Genomic DNA, 19,890 nt, shown 5'->3' with positions numbered 1-19,890 from the left:
GGAGCTGGGGTGGTGTATTTTATTCATTTAAAAAATCCTTACTGTAATGTATAAAGCTGCTCTCCCACCCATCAGGTACAACTATTTTCCCCGCCTCCCAACCACTTGTCAATCTGTGAACATACTAGCTAGCTATTGGTTCATCAGTCAGCTTGCAAATATCCTTCTCTGATATTGGTCCCCTGTTAGCCCTGCGGAATTCAACTGTTTTACTGTAGCTTCCCTGCCCTTTTCCATTCTTCTGTCTGTCCTACTCACTTTTCTCTATTCTCCTGGCTTTTCCACTCTCTCTAGCACACGCCCTTTCTTTTCCTTTCTATTTTCCTCTCATTTTCTCTCTTACCCTGCAGGGAGACACTCTGTTTGCTTAATAAATTCCCTTATGTGATTTCCCGTGTCTGGCGTGGTTTCGTGGGATTTCCTTACACTTGCTGTATTTTTTATTTCATCCTAGTGTGATACCTTGTAGCATATTAGTGTTAGAAATACAGTTTGTTTCCTTTTTTTTGCGTGCGGGGGGGGGGGGGGGGGGGACAACAAAAGTCAGCTGGATGTTGTGCTTTGGTTGGACCTATCTACTCATTTTTTTTTTTTTTTTTTGGCCTGTTTGGAAGGCCCCACATCTTTCTGAGGAAGATTGGTAGAACCCTAGTAGAAACTAAGCAGCTCTCCCAAAATGTGATTTGGGAACTTAGTCCAGTTACAGGGAAGGCAACTCTGCACATACTTACACATTGTAATTCTATTTACGTAAGTTTTAGCCCACTATCTTGCATAGGCAGGAGTGATCTTTCTTGGGTACTTTAGTTCCAGTTGTTGCCTTTGACAAGTGGGAAACCTCACAAAAGTCTCATTCCCACCTAGAGTCAACAGCCTATTTAAAGTCAAGCTATATGTCACATGATTCTCTGGTGTGTCTTGTAGAAGGTCGGTCCTCAGTGGCTGAACATCTCATGTGGTGGCAGTAGGAGAAGTGACTGCTGGTATTAGTATTGGCATTGATGGTTTCTGAAGATCTGGGGAGATGGCTTATGGTGTTTAAAAAAAAATGTAAAGGAGCAAAGTTCACATGTTACTTGTGCCTCTTTTATTCCTTCAGAAGAGAATTTTGACTCATTATTCCTCAACTTATTTACCTTTACTATCCTACTTGCCAGTATTTAAATGTTTATTTTTTTGCCAGTTTCCAAAATGAATGCAGTGTTGTAAATGCTGAATTTGGTGGTATAAAAACATTTGTTCAGAGTTTACTTTGTTTTTTCTCAGTTCCACTGTGTAGTGTTTTTATGTTTATCCTAATTAGCATCGGTAGAGTTTTTTCAATTGGTGGCTTAATGCCTTCCTTAGTTTTAGGAAATTCTTGGCCAGTATTTTTGGAAATACTGATTCTACTCCATTTTCCCCTTCTCCCAGTTTGTAATTACATGTATGCTGAAACTTTTTCATCATTTCCTGTGTTTCTTATGCTGTTATATACTTCTCTCTTTCATTTCAATCAGGAGCTTCTTTTTTTTTTTTTCATGATGATAGTTTTCATCATTTGTAATTTTCTTCCTGGATGTTTTTTAAATACTAGCCTTTCGATTCATTAATTCTCACTCATTTATTAAATTCTTTTTTTTTTTTTTTAAGTTTTTGTTGTTGTTGTTGTAGAGAGACACAATACCTTTATTTTATCTATTTATTTTTATGTGATGTTGAGGATTGAACCCAGTACCTCACACATGCTAGGCAAGCACTTTTCCACTGAGCTGCAACCCCCCACCCTCATCTCTTAAATTCTTAACTTTTTTTCTCCCAGTTCTAGGAATCAAATCCAGGGCTTGGAGCATGTATTCTACCGCTGAGCTAACCCCATGCTCCTTCGTTTTCTTATAAAACATAGGGTCACCCATATTGCCCAGGCTGGCCTCAAACTCATGATCATTCTGCCTCCGCCTCTGGTACAGCTGGGATAGTAGCTGTGTCACCATGTCCTACGTGACTTCTTAATTTTTATTTATTTATTTATTTTAAGCAGATTCTGTTTTCTTGGTGACAGTCTGTCTTTTCATTTATTTTCTTGACTATATTACCTGTGGGTCTACTTCTTTGTTTTCAGTTTTTGGAACTTTGGATCCAATTTTCTGGCATGCCTGATAATTTTGGATTGAAAATGTGGATGAGGACAGCGTCTGTGAGAGTCTGAGCAGATGACTTTGATGGAGCCGTGTGTATTGTTTTCCATATTCCCAGGCCATAATGCTTCAGGGATCTCGAAAGCTTGGGGTTTTCAGTGCTCCTTTTACTTTGCTGGCCTGCAAGTCCAAATTTTTTTCTTTCTTGCTGAGAGACTGTTGGGCTATTTGTTCTGATACAGTAGGGGCTTTAGGAAGATGCCCCCAGAGGCTTCTTTCTTTCTGGTTGTCCTCAGTGCTGCCCGCTCCTTGGATTTTGGATCTTCATGTCCTGGCTGCCTTTGGTTGCTTTCACCAGAACTCTGCACACAGCTGCTTCTCATCTTTTGTGTATGTTTCTAGTTGTTCTAAGGAGGATGACTAATTTAGAGCAGCTACTCTTATCATAGGCAGAGAGAAAGTTCTTCATGGATGACTTTGACTTTTACAAAAGAAAATTAGGGTTATTGCAGTTAGCATTTCAAACTTCTTTCACAAGTTCAGTTCACATGAAGGATTTACTGTAATTAAATCTTTTTAAGGGACCTTTTGAAACTTGTTTAATGAAACATTTTAAACTTCACTCACAAATATTCAGTTTTGCTTTCAAGTCTTGAGCTGCTTAACCATTGGTTTGATTTTCTGAAATCATTTTCACATTTAAATCTTCCTGGAATTTAAACATTTGTCCAATAAATAAATGATGTCACTGCAAACAGTGTTGGAATTCACATTCTTTACTGATTGAAGGTGCATAAAAATCAGAGGTGTGAAGTCTAGAGCTATAAATTCAGAAAGAAATGTCCTGTGCCAGAGTACTTATCTAACCCTTTTTTGGTAATAATGTTATAAACTCCAAAAACGAAACAAGATAAACAAACCAGGACATATGATAAAGATCATGTAGGCTGTCCCCAAATTGAAATCATGTGCTTTTTCAAGCCACCCAGGTCTTACCTGTGCTTTTCTGTCTTATGAGTTTTAATTTCCATACTATTTACTTAATGAGGAATTTAATTGACATCTAATTGGAGTGTTGGTATTCAAACTTGTGTCTTCCTTCCATTATAGATTCCAAGGTTGTTCTCATCGCAGTGATTGGATTGTTCATTGGGAAGGAGTCTACTCACTGCAGCACAGTTGAAAACGGACTTGGTTTAAGTGTATTCTTATCTAGGGTTTACAATCTCATTCATCCGGACATAAACTTACTATTGCTTTTCCCTCCACAGAAAGGCAGAAATTCTCCAGATGACTTCCAGTAATGATCAGATTTGCATCCCAATGTCACAAAGAAACAGCAATGGCCTCCCCGGAATGACCTCTAGTGACCTGAAGACATTTACTACTGGAGGAGATGTGTTGAGTTTTCATAACATCTACTATAGAGTAAAAGTGAAGAGTGGCTTTCTACTTGGTCGGAAAGTAGTTGAGAAAGAAATACTATCGAATGTCAAGTAAGTGCTTGGGCTTTTTAAAAGACCACTTTATTGACCTACAATGAACTTCACAGGTCTTGCCTATTATCAATCAGCTGCTGTGAGCCTTTGTGTACAAATCTTTGTTCGGGCATTAGTGATACCTGCTTACTTTTGGTTAAATAGGACTGAAATGATTGGATCACTTGTTAAGTATGTTTACCTTTGAAAGGAACTGACAAACTGTAAAAGTGGTTGTACCACGCGCATGGAGTTTTATTTGAGAAACTAAACCATTAATGTGACATTTAGCTTTTCCTGTGTAAAAAGTTTTCTTGTGTTTCGGTGGAAAGAGGCCTGGATGTATGTATGGTTTACTACTTTTTCATCGTGGGGATGTGATTGTAACCTTTGCACTATAGTCCAAGCAGTGAAGTAGTATTGCTGCTATACTTTCTGAGCCAGACATTTCTTAGGTACTTGTGCATTTTATGTACTTTACATTTTAGTAGCAAAGAGGTTGAAATGAGAGTGTATCATGAAAATACTTCGCTTTACAAATAGACCTGTGTTTAGTGAATGGCCTATTTATAGTAGTTGATAGTCTGTAATAATTTGCTCAATACTTCCCATAAAAATGTCAGATGGAAAATATTTAAATATAAGACAACTATAATTTTAATTGAAGTTATGTAGTTGAAGTGCAAAGTAGTGATAATTTAGGATCAAAATCAATGCAGTTAATCCTATTTTAAAAGGGCCAGCGATTAGGGTTTTCATTCTTTCATTCAGCAAGGAATTCGGAAGGCAGAGCATGGAGTTGAAGTGGGAGCTCGAGTGGGAGGGAAGTGTTTCTGTAGAATCTACTCACTGCCAGGTACCTCATGAGCTCACAGTGGCTGGCCATTAGGGGTGTCAGTGTTTTTCTGATTTCCAGAGAACTAAATCTATGCTTAGGTGTCAGGAATTTGTTTATTCAGCATGACCTGTGTGTTTAGTTTGTTTAATAGGGGCAATAATTACTCATAAAGCAAGCAAGGAACTTCCCCTGACTCTCCAAAGTGAATGTGGTTAGAAAGAGTCCTTTGACCCCTGAGTGGCTGCAGACCTATATGAAATCAGAGGTTTGTCCTTTTACCTCCATGTTTTTATGTGACTGTGGTCTTTTCTTTTAATAAACACCAACTTCCTCTGGAGGGCAAGGAAATGGCAAGCTGGGGTAGAAAATTTTGGGGTGTGAGGAGAGAAATGGTGAGGATCTAAGGGTTGACTGGACTGAGGCCAGGGGCACTGCACAGGGTTAGAACTCTCTCCTGCAGCAACACCTGCTCTTAGTCCTTGTCTCTTTCTTGTGTTGGTTAAGCAATTCCGACCAGAAGAATAAGGGGAGAATTGGTGGATGGAAGGCTTTGATCTTGGGCTGCAAAATTAGATAAAATTCACTTATGAAAAGCTGACAAACCTTTTGTGAAAGATAATCAAGAAAATGTTGGTTTCCTCAGATTTTGTGCTGAAAGAGGTGGAAGGTAATGTGATCCGAAGATGTGCAGTTTGAACAGAAGCAAAAAGCATAGGGTATGAGGGTACGTTTACCTTGATTTTTTTATTTTTGATGCCAGGGATGGAACCTGGGCCTCTAGCCTACTAAGCATGGTGCTCACCACTGAATAAAGATATAGATTATATTCTGTGTGTGGGGGCCGGTAGGGTGGTGGTGGTGGTGTTGGGGATTGAACCCAGAGCTTTGCACATGCTGGGCAAGTGCTCCACCACTTATAGCTCTTCTTGCTTATCTTTTCAATTAGTGACTTGATACCCTAAATGTCTCATGAACTCAAAACTTCGCAACATTTTATGACTCCATCGTGTGCATTTCAGCAAAGGAGGAGGTCATCCTCTGGTGCTTTCCTAGGCTCATAAAATTGCAGTTAAATCTTATAGTTCTTTCAGTATTTACAGTTTTTAAAAGATAGTAAGAATTGGTATTCTTGCTTACTCCCATTTCTGATTGAAGGATCCATGAGAAAGGTTCTCCTTTTCTGGCTGCAGTGTTTTCGATCTTTCTCCTGTCTGCTGGCTTCACATAGTCTCTAGGGTATGTGAAGACTTAGTCTTATTTTCTTATTTTTGATTCACGTTTGATAGCACCATCACCATTTACATTGTTAACTATATTCCAAAAAGTTAGACAATATTGACTTTAAAATTTTTGTTTTTCCTTTCCTTTTGTCACAAGATGGAACAAAATTTGATCATGAGAATTCAAAAAATGTTCCTACTTTATGAAAACTCTCTTTTGCTTACTTTGTCTCCATACCCAGCACTTGAACTTTCCCTCACCAGTGCTAAAGATCTTTTAAAAAAATTATCTGAAATTATGGCATTTGCTGGTAAATGGATGGAGTTAGAGAATATCATGCTAAGCGGAAATAAGCCTAACCCAAAAAACCAAAGGCCAAATGTTTTCTCTGATATTCAGATGCTGATTCACAGTAAGGGGTGGGGTGGCTAGGGAAGAATAGTTACCTGATATAAAGTAGAGGGAGTGAAGGGAGGGGAAAGGGTATGGGGGCAGGAAGGATAGTAGAGTGAAACAGACATTATTACCTCATGTACATATATGACTGCATGACCGATGTGGTCTTATATCATGTATAATCAGAAAAATGAGAGATTACACTCCATTTATGTATGGTCCATCAAAATGTATAAATGCATTCTACTGTCATGTATAACAAATTAGAACAAATAAAATATTTTTAAAAAATCACCCATTCTAGTAGATGTGCAGATATCCTATAATCATGAGAGAAATTCCTTACCCTCTTGGAGAGTTTTTCAGATTAATAATTTACTTTGAAATAATTTCAATTTTAAACCCATATGAACATAACCCTTTCACCCAGATTCTGTAACTGGCGGTATTTCTCTGTAGGTATTTCACTGCATTTGCTCTTGTTACTGTATCTCTGTTGTGTTGGTTTTTCATAACCGGTTTTTGGAAACAACCTGGTGTTTTCTAGTCCCTTCTCACTCCAGGTATTGTTAAGATTGATCACTGGTCAGGTTGCTGTCTGCCAAACTCACCATAATGTTCCTATTTTCCTCTTTGTACTTGGTTAGTATTATGAGGGGAGATTCTTTGACATTATTATATCATCTTATTGTTTGAATTCCTACTAATAGGAAAAACCTTCATTCATTTCCTCTTATTTGCTGTATAGACTTATGGTTTTGTACTTTATATTCAATAGCATTCAGTTGTAATGTATGATTATTATTCTTTATCTTGATGCTACTAATATTCCTGATTTAGTCAGTGGGAGACCTGACAAGGTAAGTTCCTCCCTTCCTCTCTCATTATTTTAACTTATCCCTTCATTCTTTGATATTTCCTTGGCACAGCAAGAAGTTCTGGACTCATTTTATACCTGCTTTGACTGACCTGGAGTCAGTGGAGAATGGTTTTTACAAAGCAGTATCTGGGTGATTTGAATGCTATTGCTTTGAAGCTATCATTGCTCCCAGGCCTTCTTCACAGACTGACCTAGGGAATATATGTATGCATGTACAGATACACATGTGCATATAAATATATCTACAATTTTGATTTAAAAAAATCTGCTGTTGGTGCAGAATGGCTAGTGATACAGATGTGTGTCTATTCTCAGAAACCGTTTGGTCTAATGGGGAATTCAGAAAACTAGAGCACTTTCACTATGTCATTCTGTTGGGATAGAAAGATTAAAATATACTGTGAACACCCCAATCCTAAATTGTAGAACTGGGCACATGGAGTTTTAAAAAGCAGTGCATTGTGTGTGTATGAGGAGGTAGGCCATGCTCCAGGAATGGCAATGACCTCTCTTGTCTAAAAACAAACAAGACCAAAGGGTTGATGTTGTCCACTATAATGTAACAGATGTTACAAAAATCCTGCAGGTAAGTTTCTTAGTACTCTTTATTTGGTGTGCTGCATGTAAGGGGTGAGGAAAGGAGTTGTGGGTGGTAACATAATGATACAGTTCTCCTTGGCAAGGTTTTAGAGTGTAATGACACAACACTTTTGCACACAAATGCTGTAAAACAATAAATAAGAGGGGAATGGCTTGTGAGGGGTGATACAAGGGTGGAGGCGAGGGTGGGGAGACCAGGGAATTGTGGACCATAGACTGTAACAGGGGTCAGCAGACTCTTCTTGTAAATGACCAGATCATAAATTCTTCAATTTTATGGGTTGTTTGTAGCACAAAAACTGCTATACCTGCACAACCAAATGAACATGGCTCTGTTCCAATCATATTGTTTTTGAAAACAGAACAACCAGCTACAATGTGCTGATCCCTGGACTGGAATGTAAACTCCAGGAGGGATGGGCCTTTGTTTTTTCACTTGTTTATCACTTGTTTTGTTCTCAGCTCTCTCCCATGCTAGGAATTGAACCCAGGGGCTCCTACTTGCTAGGCAAGTACTCTTAACCGCTGAGCTCCATCCCCAGATCTGAAAGAGTATCTCCTGTATATGCAGTAGACATTGAATAATTGTGCTAAGTGGATGGAGGTGGAATTAGTCCCTGCTCCAGATTGGAACTCTTGTATTTGTAATCATACATTTTTTGTTGTTTTCTGTCAGAATAAATCAAATGCAGGAAATTGTAAAATTCTTTGTCTTTAATACATTCACATTCAGTTTATGGTTGAGTCATTCAGGATGACTTGGTAAAGTAGGTATTTTATTTTTATTAGAGCTTTGTAGTTATACATAGTAGTTGGATTCATCCTGAAAATCTCATACATGCATGGAATTCATTTTTGGTTCATGATCTCCTGTTTTCCCTCCCTTGATTAGTATTTTAAAAATGTGGAAAGCTTTCCTGGCAGTAAAACCTGAATGAATGACAGGCTCATTTCTGGTCATTTCACAAGCAGGTACTTGGTAGCTATTATTAAAGAAGATGCATCCAGCACTAAAGATAAATGCACGTTGAAAGTCAGCCCTTTCCTGAGTGTGTTTTGCACTGCATGGGGGAAAGGCCACCAAAAGAATAAGAGATTTTTCTGTCATAGCTTGCTCCAGGTTTGCCAGGTTCTCACTGTCTTTGTCTAATGTTTCAGTGAGAGTATCCTCAGATTTAATGAGCGAAGTAAAAGATACATTTTGCCTCCGCCCCCAGCAGCTGTGGTATGATTGTGACAGATCAGGTGCCATAGGCCTCGCAGGCACTGAGGTCCTCCTAAGAGCTGTGGGGAAGTTGCACTGGGAAGTTCATCACTCATGAGAGTTGTGTAGTCGTAGGATTGACCTCTGGGAATTATTAATCAGAGAATGAATTACTGTCAGGTGTGACCTTGCTCTTGGACTCCATACTCTGTGGAATATATCTGCCTACTTACAAATCCTAAAGATAGACTGGGTGTAGACACCAGGGTTCTGAATGGGCTGAGTGTGGCCTGTTTTCTCTTTCTCATGCCCATGAACATGAATCTCAAGTAAAGGAGCATATTTTCTTGGTTGGGAAAGAACCAACCAGAAGGCCAGAAGGTCATCTGAGAGGTCATTGCTAGGCCAATGTTGTTTTGCTTTTATATTTTTGAGTTTTCTTATTACATAATGAAAAGGAAGAAACATATTAGTATCTGTTCTGGGCCTGCACATCCCTAAAGGACATCCCCTACGGCAGGGATGTCTCCCAGTTGTAAACTGATCATTTTCCTGTCCACTCTCGGACACTTAACAAGGAGGGGTGTAGAGTCATGCTTTCAGCTGTCTGAGGAAGAGACCGCGCGGGTGGGGGACGCGCCCACTTAGTGGCATGGGATGCCTCCTCCCCCGCCCTTACGTGCGCATGGTCCCCCGGCTGCGCTTGCTCCTTGGCCCCAGCAACCTCCCGTGTGAGGCTTCCAATGGAGCATGCGGGAACAACAGGCACCACTCTCCACGTGCCACTCTCACCTCACTTCCACTCTTAGCAGTGGTGGCTTGCTGTTTTCTCCCTTCTCACAGTGTCAGGCGGAGCTGGTGTTGGCACCAAGGCGTCTACTTGGGGAGAGAGGCAAGCAAGGAAGCACCTCTGAGAAAAATAAAGAAGTTGTTCATTCCCAGTCCACCTCTGATTCTTTCCCGCAGTCTCATTGCTGCAGGCGGCAACAGAGGGGAATTATCTAACTTTATTGTGTGCGTTTTGCTTTTTCTAACTGGTGATGTTTTTCTGGTCCTAAGCACTGGGGATGCTGTCTTATCCTCTGGAGTGCTTCCTTCTAACCTTTGGATTTCTACTTTAGATGTTTTTTGGTCTGATTAGATTGTAGTAGTTGAAAGACTACTACTGATATTCTATCAATCTGTGATCACTTATGTAGAACTTGACTGGGTTTCAAGTGAGGCTGTTTGAAGATACTAATCATCAGATATTTCTCAGAAGCTGTCATGTGTTTTACAGTGTGTTAAGGGAGCTTCATGAGAATCTATTTCTTATTTCAAGGAATTTTTGTTGTTGTTGCTGGGGATGGAGCCCAGGGCCTCCTGCATGTTAAGCACCGGATCTTCCACTGAGCCTATATCTCCAGGCTAATTTCAAGGATCCTTGAACGTTAGATGTATCATTTTCCAAAAGGGATAAGTAGTTTAGAGATCAGTCAAAGGAATGTTTAGGGACCTGAGCCACCTTTACTATTAGTCCTGAGTAGTGATTGACATCCTCTATGTACTAGGCTTCTATTAACCAACAGTTCATTTTTTCTCTTTTAAATTGGTGCTTGTTTTCAGTTTGTAGTTTCATCAGACTTCACTGAGTATATTCGACGTAGACCACAAATTAGTAGAACTTTGTTTAAAGTGGAACAATAATTCTGTTTGTTTTTGTGTTTATAGTGGGATCATGAAACCTGGTCTTAATGCCATTCTGGGACCCACAGGTGGAGGCAAATCCTCGTGAGTATGACAAAGTATCAGTGGACCTATTCTGGGAAATTTTAGTGTGCTTCAAAAAAATCACCTTTATGTGGATATTAAGCCTTTGCTATGTATGTCCAATCTGGTTCTTAGGTTCTGTGGATAACATGTAGTTGGGCTAGCTTGTGGTTTTATCTCAAGGACCAGGAAGTCTTATTAGGTCAGGTTTATTAACATGGCATGATAAAGTGATTGGCATACAGCAGAGGGGCCGTATTATGACCTAAGGGTAAGGAATAAAAAGGAGGATATGGAGCAGCAGGTCAAACTGAAGACATGACTCTTAGGTAAAGGAGCCTATTTCTTGGTTGGGACCTTCAGTCAGCCAGAAGGTCACTAGGGAGTTCATTGCTTGATAAGCCAATGTTGTTTGCTTTTATATTTTTGAGCTTTCTTATTACATGATGAAAAGGAAGATGAGAATTTGAATAAATATGAACACATATCTACATATGTGTGTGCTTTAAATACATATGTGTGTGTGTGTGTGTGTATGTATATATATATATATATTTTTTTTTAATTTGGGTTAAATCATGGATCACTTGACTAATTTTTTAACTTGAGCAGAATTTGGATTCAGAGTAGCAGAGAGATATGGCCTGTGTTGGAAGGAAAAAAGATACTACATGTATGTCCTTTTACAGATTGTTAGACGTTTTAGCTGCAAGGAAAGATCCACATGGATTATCTGGAGATGTTTTGGTCAATGGAGCACCTCGACCTGCCAATTTCAAATGTAATTCAGGTTATGTGGTTCAAGTAAGTATTCGTATTTTACCTTTCGTGGTTCCTCTGCTTCTGTATGGGAGATGCCTTATAATTTAGTGTGCTTCCAGATGAGTATGTGACATGGAACCAGCTCTCATGGAATCAACTTTTTTAACCTTTTTGTAATCTCCCTTGAGATTAGGGGTGAGATTAAATGGAAAGACAGAGAAGACCTGGAATAGGATCCCTGTGGTGCAATGCTATCAATTTTACCAGTTTTACTATTTCCAAAAGGGTATGCTGTTGTCCTTTTTTGCCCTTCTGGCACCTTTTTCCTTCCTCTAGAAGGTGTGTTTGTCATGTCCTCATACAAAGCTGTTTGGAAGTGTATGGTTACAGTCACCGTGAGTACCTGTGCTTCACCTGGGTGTGCAGGTGAAGCCTGAAAATGACTCCCTTGGGTGTTGAGGTTGTCTGTCTGTGGAGTCCCTGAAGTTTGTAGAGTTGAAAGTTCACCAGTAGCTAGAATGTCACCTTGGTTATATTGTTTTCATGGATTAAGTTAAATATACCAGAGTGATGGTTTTAGAAAAGATTCAATGTGTCTCATTGAAATACCATGTTTCCCTTCAGGATGATGTCGTGATGGGCACCCTGACAGTGAGAGAAAACTTACAGTTCTCAGCGGCTCTTCGGCTTCCCACAACGACGACAAATCATGAAAAAAATGAGCGGATCAACAAGGTCATTGAAGAGTTGGGTCTGAGTAAAGTGGCAGATTCCAAGGTAATGTGAAAAAACCTGATAGAGTCCTAGCCAGGAAAGAGGACCTCCCTGTGTGACCTTAATCAGAAGTTTCCTAAGGTGTATGGTCAACAGCGGCTGCTTTCTGTCATGATGAGCATAGTGACTAGTTGCATAGTATGGACAGGAAGTTAAGTGGAGAACCCATCTTAATGTGGTTGAATCTGGGTGGAGTGTGTCCCTGTGGAAAGGGCCCCACACACAGCCTTTTCCACCCTCGCTGTCAGGCCATGGCTCATCTGAGGCCTCTGCACTAACTTCTCTCCTTCCTGTTTCTCTCTTCTCTCTTTTAGCTGTTCTCCCTCTCTTCCTCCAGGGGACTTTGTTCCATTGCTTCTTTAAGGTATATTTTTGGAATTGATAAAGAATGAGAATCCAAGGGTCATTCCTATTTCACTTTGGCCTAATTTGGTTTTCCTAACTATATTCAGTCACATTAGGATTTATAATTTGTGTAGCGACCAAGTTACTTTTTTATAGCATTTCTTTGGCAGTTTTCTCTCCTCCCCTTCCTCCTTTCCTCCCTTCTTCCCTTTCTTTTGCCAGTACTTATTTCCACATTCTTATATGCCAGACTCTTAGGTTGTTTTTTTTTTTTTCCTATGTTTTACAGGTATTTATTTTTATTTATTTTTATTTATTTATTTTTAAATTTTTATTCTTTTTTTTTTTTTTTTTTTTTTTTTTTTTTTTTTGCGGTGCTGGGGATTGAACCCAGGGCCTTGTGCTTGCAAGGTAAGCACTATACCAACTGGGCTATACCCCCAGCCCTTAAGTTTTTATTCTTACAGACTGCATTTTGATTCAATGTACACAAATGGGGTGCTTTTCATTTCATAGGTTGTATACAATTAAGTTCACACCATTCATGTAATCATACAGGTACATAGGGTAATACTGTCTGTCTCAGTCTACTATCTTTCCTTCCCCCACCACCTCTCGCCCTTTTTCCTCTACACCATCCACAGTTCTTCAGTTCTTCTCTTGGCTGCCACCCTGCCTCCCAGCCACCTCTCCCCTCCCGTTATGTATCATCATTCGCTTACCAGAGAAAACATTTGGCCTTTGGTTTTTTTGGGCTTGACTTATTTCACTTAGCATGATATTCTCCAACTCCATCCATTTACCAGCAAATGCCATAATTTTATTCATCTTTATGGCTGAGTAATATTCCATTGTGTATATATACTACAGTTTCTTTATCCATTCGTCAGTTGAAGGGCATCTTGGTTCCACAATCTAGCTACTGTGAATTGAGCAGCTATGAACATTGATATGGCTGTATCACTGTAGTATGCTGATTTTAAGTCCTTTGGGTATAAACTGAGGAGTGGAATAGCTGGGTCCAATGGTGGGTCCATTCGAAGTTTTCTGAGAAATCTCCACACTGCTTTCCAGAGTGGCTGCACCAATTTGCAACTCTACCAGCAATGTACGAGTGTGCCTTTTTCCCCACATCCACGTCAACACTTATTATTGCTTATGTTCTTGATAATAGCCTTTCTAATTGGAGTTAGATGAAATCTTAGGGTGGTTTTAATTTGCATTTCTCTAATTACTAGAGATGATGAGCACTTTTTCATATATTTGTTGATCACCTGTATATCTTTTTCTGTGAAGTGTCTGTCTAGTTCCTTAGCCCATTTATTGACTGGGTTCTTTGCATTTTTGGTGTAAAGTTTTGTAAATTCTTTATACATATTGGAGATTAGAGCTCTATCTGAAGTGCGTTTGGAAAAGATTTTCTCCCACTCTGAAGGCTTTTTTTTTTTTCACATTTTGATTGTTTCTTTTGCTGAGAAATAGGGTTTTAGTTTGAATTCATCCCATTTATTGATTTTTGCTTTTATTTCTTGTGCTCTGGGGGTCTTGCTAAGGAAGTCTGGTCCTAAGCCAACATGATGAAGATTTGTGCCTCCTTTTTCTTCTATTTGGTGAAGGGTCTCAGGTCTAATTCCTAGATCCTTGATTCATTTTGAGTTGAGTTTTATACAAGGTGAGAGGGGTTTAATTTCATTTTACTGCATATGGATTTCCAGTTTTGTGAGCACCGTTTGTTGAAGAGGCTATCTTTTTCTCCATTGAATGTTTTTGGCATCTTTGTCTAGTATGAGATAACTTACTTATGTGAGTTTTCCTCTCTGTCTTCTATTCTATACCACTGATCGGTTTGAGAGGTACAGTTGTGGTCAGAAGTAACAAAGAGTGGACAAAATAACTCCTTTTTGTGGGTTGTGCAGGATCAAGAAGAGAAAATGATATGAACAAGTGAACTTTACAGTTTACTAATCATAAGGAAGGTTTGCTGAGCAGATATTTGGAGTTTTGGGTGATTAGGGGCTGTTTAGAATGTATAGCCATTTCGAGTCCTGTGATCTCCCCTTCTTGAACATCCCTAGGAAATTTTTTTTTCCTGGCTGCTGCTTCCTGTATTTGCTGGCAATCTTATGTAAAGTATATTTTATTGTATTTTGTTTGGAAGAATGATCCTGTGATGCCATCATTTACCACTTTTTTTTTTTTTTCCTGAGTGATGTTTTCTTTGCTTTTTTTCTGTTGATTTTTGTCATCTGTTTTCACTTGATTTTTGTCATTCCAGTAAGGTAGTTTCTTTTATTCTGTTATCATTTTATTTGTCTCAGTGCACCCAGGACTCTTATTCTAGGCAAGTGCTCTACCCCTGACTGCTCCCCCGGCCTGTTCTTAGCCTTTAAGCACTCAATGCCTTAACTTGCTTGCTTGGATTTGTAGGCCAGGTATAAAGGCAGTTGTAGATGTCTTAGAATTTCTGTAATCCTATTGATTGAAAATTTTGACTTCATGGAATTTTAAACATAACAAAAATATAGAGAAAGTAGTCTGATTACTATAGTGACATGACCGTCAGATAATTAATATTACAATATAACTTGATTCTTTTCACCTAGATTTCTCTGTCCTTAAAATTTTATCCCATAATTTCTATAGCCATTTGTTTCTTTCTCTTTTTAATTGGTACATCTACAGCTATTTCTTATTGAGATTTTTAAAAGAAAGTTATACAGTATTTAGCCCCTAAATATTAGTTATGCATCTGTAAGAAATAAAAGTCTGAAGTTTGGGGTATAGCTTAGTGGTCGTGTGTGTTCTTACAGTGTGCGAAGCCCTGGGTTCTTTCCCTATGAAAACAAAAACAACAAACCAAACATAAAAATGATTCCTCACCTTACCACAATTCCATTATCAACTAAGAAAATGAATAATATTTTCATATCATCAGCCTATGTTAAGTCCATGTTCATTCACATTCCTTAAATTGTCCAAGTGTCTTTTTTAGTTCAGTTATTAATAGGACTCAGTCCAGGGCCATGATAGCATTTGCTTATTATCTCTTCGGAGACTCTGAATTTCAGAATTGTTTCCTACTTGCTGTCTCCCAAACTTTCCTGCTCCCCTTCCTGCATATTTTCATGTTGAAAAGATGGAGCCATTGCCTTGTGGAATATGCCTTCTAGATATGTCTGAATGATGAATCAGGAATTCTCTGGTGATTTAAGGTATAGATAGTGTCCATTTAGAGAGTGTTGTGGAATTTGAAAAAGTGCTAATATGGTATGTAAAAAGTGAACTTTCCTGGTTCTAGGTCTGCTCTGTTTTTGTAAGTCCACTGGAGACTTTAGGTGGAGAGAGGGTGTGAGGGGATTGTTGGAAGACTAAAAAATATTTGAGATGCTTTCCTTTTTCCTCTACTATCTTTATTTCCTATTTGAAACTGTGATATTACCATGTCAGGGTCAGATCTTTTAGTGTTCTAACTTAGTGTCTTAAAACTAAATATTTGACTTGATGAGGATCATTCAAAACTGTTCGGAGAATGGTGTTCATATCAGCTCTAGGCACTTAGTAGCTCTGCCCTGAGCCTTAGTTTACTCATGTGGTAAAAGACAAGCCTATTTCATCTTCAGGTGTCTATTTACTTGCTGTTCACATTAAAGAGGATAATGAGATACAGTGTCTAGTAGGGCTGGCACAAGTTAGTTCTCCAAATGATAGTGACTATGGTTGTTCTTGTTGATAATGGCAATAATCTGTGTTTTAGGTTGGCACTCAGTTTATCCGTGGTGTGTCTGGAGGAGAAAGAAAAAGAACCAGTATAGCAATGGAGCTGATCACTGATCCTTCCATCTTGTTCCTGGATGAGCCTACAACTGGTTTAGACTCGAGCACAGCAAATGCTGTCCTTTTGCTACTGAAAAGGTAAATGCTGTGGGAACATTGTTCTTTCATTTATTTAATATCTAATCACTTGTAGGCACCAGGTATTCTTGGTGAAGGGAATTCAGAAACGAACAGCAGAATTTTTTTCCTTCTTTGTTAGAGGGAAGTTGTCTGTGGGGTTCTTCTCTGCCACGTCCCACATGGAGGAGGAAAGGGTTAACTGCCAGAGGAAGATGTTGGTGGTTTTTCTATCTATTACCCAAAACACTTATCTGCTCAATGAACACACAAGAGCCAATACTCTTTTTATGAGGAGGGCAGGGCATGAGAGGCATGGCCATATCAACTCTGGCCTCTTGCAACAACCTGGAGTTGCCCAACTCTCCTTTATTTATATTTTACAGGTAAAGGGGGCCAGGAGCAGGAGGAGTTTCTTCTGTGATGGACAGGATAGGGTGGAGTTAGGGAAGCTATTCTCTTAAGGGAAAATTCCAGAAGGAGACAAGGAACCACTCCCACACAGTGCCACATACTTCCCAGTAGTTCCTAGAAGCCAGGCTTCTGCATCCTGTGGTTCAGCCTAGTCTGATTCTGCTAAATAAGGATGGCTTCCCACAGTTGTCAATGAACAAAGTAGTGTTATCAAGAAAGATGAAACAAGAGCTTAAAGAATGATGGCCGGGTGGCGTCAGGGAGCTGTTTCCAATAGCAGCCAGGAAGACCACAAGCATGTGGCCTGTAGTGAATGTGAGAGAGGGAGTAAGACCTGCTGTGTCTGCAGAAGAATTCACGTTGGAAGGAGCAGCCAGTGGCTCCAAGGCACAACATGCCCGATGCATGTGGAACATCAGAGAGACAGAACCCAGTGACTAACTGGAGAGGAAGTCGGCTGCTATGTAATTATCAACAATTCCACAGACTGGGGGCGGAACAACGGAAATTATGTTTCTTCCAGCTCTCAAGGCTAGAAGTTGAGATCAAGATGTTCACAGAGTTGTTTCCTCTGAGACCTCTCTTATTTCTTATTATGGCTTATAGATGACCATCTTCTCTGTGTCTGTGTCCTAATCTCCCCTTAACTGGACATGGTCAGGTGAGGACCCTCAATGACCTCATTTAATCTCACTGACCTCTTTGAAGACTCTATCTCCAGATAGCCACATTCTGAGGTGCTGGGGGTTAGGACTTCAACATGTGGGTTTTGGGGAAGCCACAGTTCAGCCCATCAGTTTTAATATAATGTGAGGTGTAGTTGGGCTGGTGGCAGGCTACACAGAGCTCAGAGGCCACTGTAAGAAGTCACTTAGGGACTTGGGAGCATTTTGTGAGTGTCAGAACAGAGTGATGGTGTGGGGAAGGCTGTGCAGGTGGGCATGGGGAGTGCAGGACCCCAGGAAGGAGCTGCTGAGGCATAATGGGGCCTGGACTAGGATGTTCATGGTGAAGTAGTGAGAACAGCGTGGGTTCTCCGTCTGTTTTGAACCAAGAGAACCAGCTCAGGAAGTGGACCTGGAGTGTGAGGAATGACTCCTGAGATTTGCTAGAACAAATAGAATAAAGAAGTTAAAGAGATGGCATTGCCTTTTATCTAGAAAGAAGACTGTGGAGGAACATTTATAGGAGCAGTGTCAAAAGTTAAGTTTTGGGGGTTTTCAAGATGGCGGCCTAGAGGGTGGCTGCATTTCATGTTGCTCCAGGACTCAGGATTCAAAAGAGGAGATATTGAGACGCTTGGGACCAACTCAAAGCAGCCGGGTGACTCTCACCCCCTGGGGGGGCATCCCGGATGGGACGGGGGTCCCAGAACGCAGGAAACTTTGTGAAGTAGAACTGCCGGCGAGACGCCCCTCCCCCCGCTGGAGCAGTGAACTCGGACAGCTGGGAGCGCCGTAAAGGAGGCCGCTCGGCACAGCGCTGGGACTCGGAGCAGCCACTGGGGCTCCGGCGGCTGCCCAGGGGAAGAGTGGCGAGCAGAACTGTGTGGACTCAGAACACTGGGGCCTGCCCTGAGGAGGAGGAGAGGAGCGTGGCCACTTGGATTCGGAGAGACTGCACCAGAGCTGCAGGCGGTTGCCAGAGGAGAAGCCGCGCGGCGAGCTGTTTGGAATCAGAACGACGCTTCTGAACACCAGGGCCTGCCCTGAGGACTAGGAGGAGGAAGAGGAGCGCGGCCGCTTGGATTCGGGTGACTACACCAGAGCTACAGGCGGTTGCCAGAGAAGGGGCTGCGTGGCGAGCTGTTTGGACTCTGACCACTTCTGAACCCCGGGGCCTGCCCGGAGGAGTAGGAGAAGGAGGAGAAGGAGCGCGGCGGGTCCTTTGGACTCGCAGTGACTGCATTAGCGCTCCAGGCGGCTGCTCAGAGGAGAAGGCGAGTGGTGAGTTGTTTGGTCTTAAAGTGACAGCTCCTGAACACAGGGGGGCTGCCTGGAGGAGAAGCGTGGTGGGACGCTTGGTCTTGAGTGGCCGCACCTGAGCTCCGGGCAGTGCCCAGAGGACCCGTGCAGCGGGTCACGTGGATTCAGAGCCACTCAGAGGGACTGCTCCTGAACACCCGGGGGGTATCTGGAGAAGGAGGAGGAACGGGGAGGGTCACTTCGACTCGGAGTGATTGATTGCCCCGGGCTACGGGTGGTTGGTGGGAGGAGGAGGCACGAAGTGAGTTTCTTGGACTCCTAGTGACAGCACCGGCATACTGGGTGGCTGTCTGGAGGAAGAGGCGTGTGGCGGGTCTCTGGGACTCAGAGCGATTGTTCGGGGCCACAGGTGGCTGCTCAGAGGAGGGGCCACGCAGCCAGGCGATTAGGTGCAGAGCAGGGTCCCAGGATCTAGGAGGCTTCTGGGTGGAAGAGCCGCACAGAGACAGGCTTAGGGCGGAGCGAAGGTTCCAGGCCTGAGGGCAAATTCTCTGAGCAGGGGCAGCCTAAGGAGATTCATCTGCGAAGGGTGAGGCTCCCAGGCCCAGGAGGTAGGGCCGGGCCCCTGGAAACTTTGCAGAGGAAGGCAGCCCAGCCCAGGCAGTAGCTGTAAATTGAGGGGAACCTCTAGGAGGAAACTGACCAGCGAGACCTCCCCACTGGGTGAGTCTTCCCTGCCTGGTGAGGTTTCCCCACAAGGACGGTAAAACCAGAGACACAGGCCCAAACAGGCCTTGCCTCAGCCCACAGCCTAGGTCCCCTTTGGATGATCATTGGTCAACAAGTGGAGGCACCTCTGCCCACTAGCAGGGAATATACCCCACCTGAAGGCCACCACTCCTAGAGAGGCAGCTTCCTTGTGGAGCACCGCATTATCAACTTCCTCCAAGACTTCAGCCTACTGAAGGCTAAGAGGGGATATATATAGAAATCTTCAGGGACATTGTAAATCAACAGAGGAAATCTGCAATATCTCAGCGGTCCACTGATACCTGAACAATATGAGAAAACAAGGAAAGAAAATGCTGCAAACAAATCTAGATGTTACATCAATAAAACCCAATGACAGCATGGCAGAAGAAATGACAGAAAAGGAGTTCAGAATGTACATAATTAAAATGATCAGAGAAGCAAACGATGAGATGAAAGAGCAAATGCAAGCATTGAATGATCGCACCAATCGACAGTTAAAAGAGCAAATACAGGAAGCAAAAGATCATTTCAATAAAGTGTTAG

At 41.4% G+C, this 19,890-nt stretch overlaps 1 protein-coding gene across 4 annotated transcripts in view; it reads left to right on the top strand.

The window, feature by feature from the left end:
* LOC306669343 (broad substrate specificity ATP-binding cassette transporter ABCG2-like) overlaps positions 1 to 19,890 on the top strand; it is a 166,154-nt gene that overhangs the window by 89,692 nt on the left and 56,572 nt on the right. For all 4 annotated transcript variants that reach the window (XM_079153277.1, XM_079153275.1, XM_079153276.1 and 1 more), the window contains 5 exons: positions 3,389 to 3,613; positions 10,445 to 10,504; positions 11,173 to 11,287; positions 11,870 to 12,022; positions 16,119 to 16,276. In XM_079153277.1, coding sequence (XP_079009403.1) covers positions 3,408 to 3,613; positions 10,445 to 10,504; positions 11,173 to 11,287; positions 11,870 to 12,022; positions 16,119 to 16,276 — 692 coding nt within the window. In that variant the 5' untranslated portion in view covers positions 3,389 to 3,407. The remainder of the gene's footprint in view (positions 1 to 3,388; positions 3,614 to 10,444; positions 10,505 to 11,172; positions 11,288 to 11,869; positions 12,023 to 16,118; positions 16,277 to 19,890) is intronic.

Source organism: Sciurus vulgaris, assembly GCF_902686455.1.
Source record: "Sciurus vulgaris genome assembly, chromosome: 9".
In the NCBI taxonomy this organism is placed as follows: domain Eukaryota; kingdom Metazoa; phylum Chordata; class Mammalia; order Rodentia; family Sciuridae; genus Sciurus; species Sciurus vulgaris.
The sequence above is the reverse complement of the archived record's forward strand: the minus strand, read 5'-3'. Positions and strand labels throughout refer to the sequence as shown.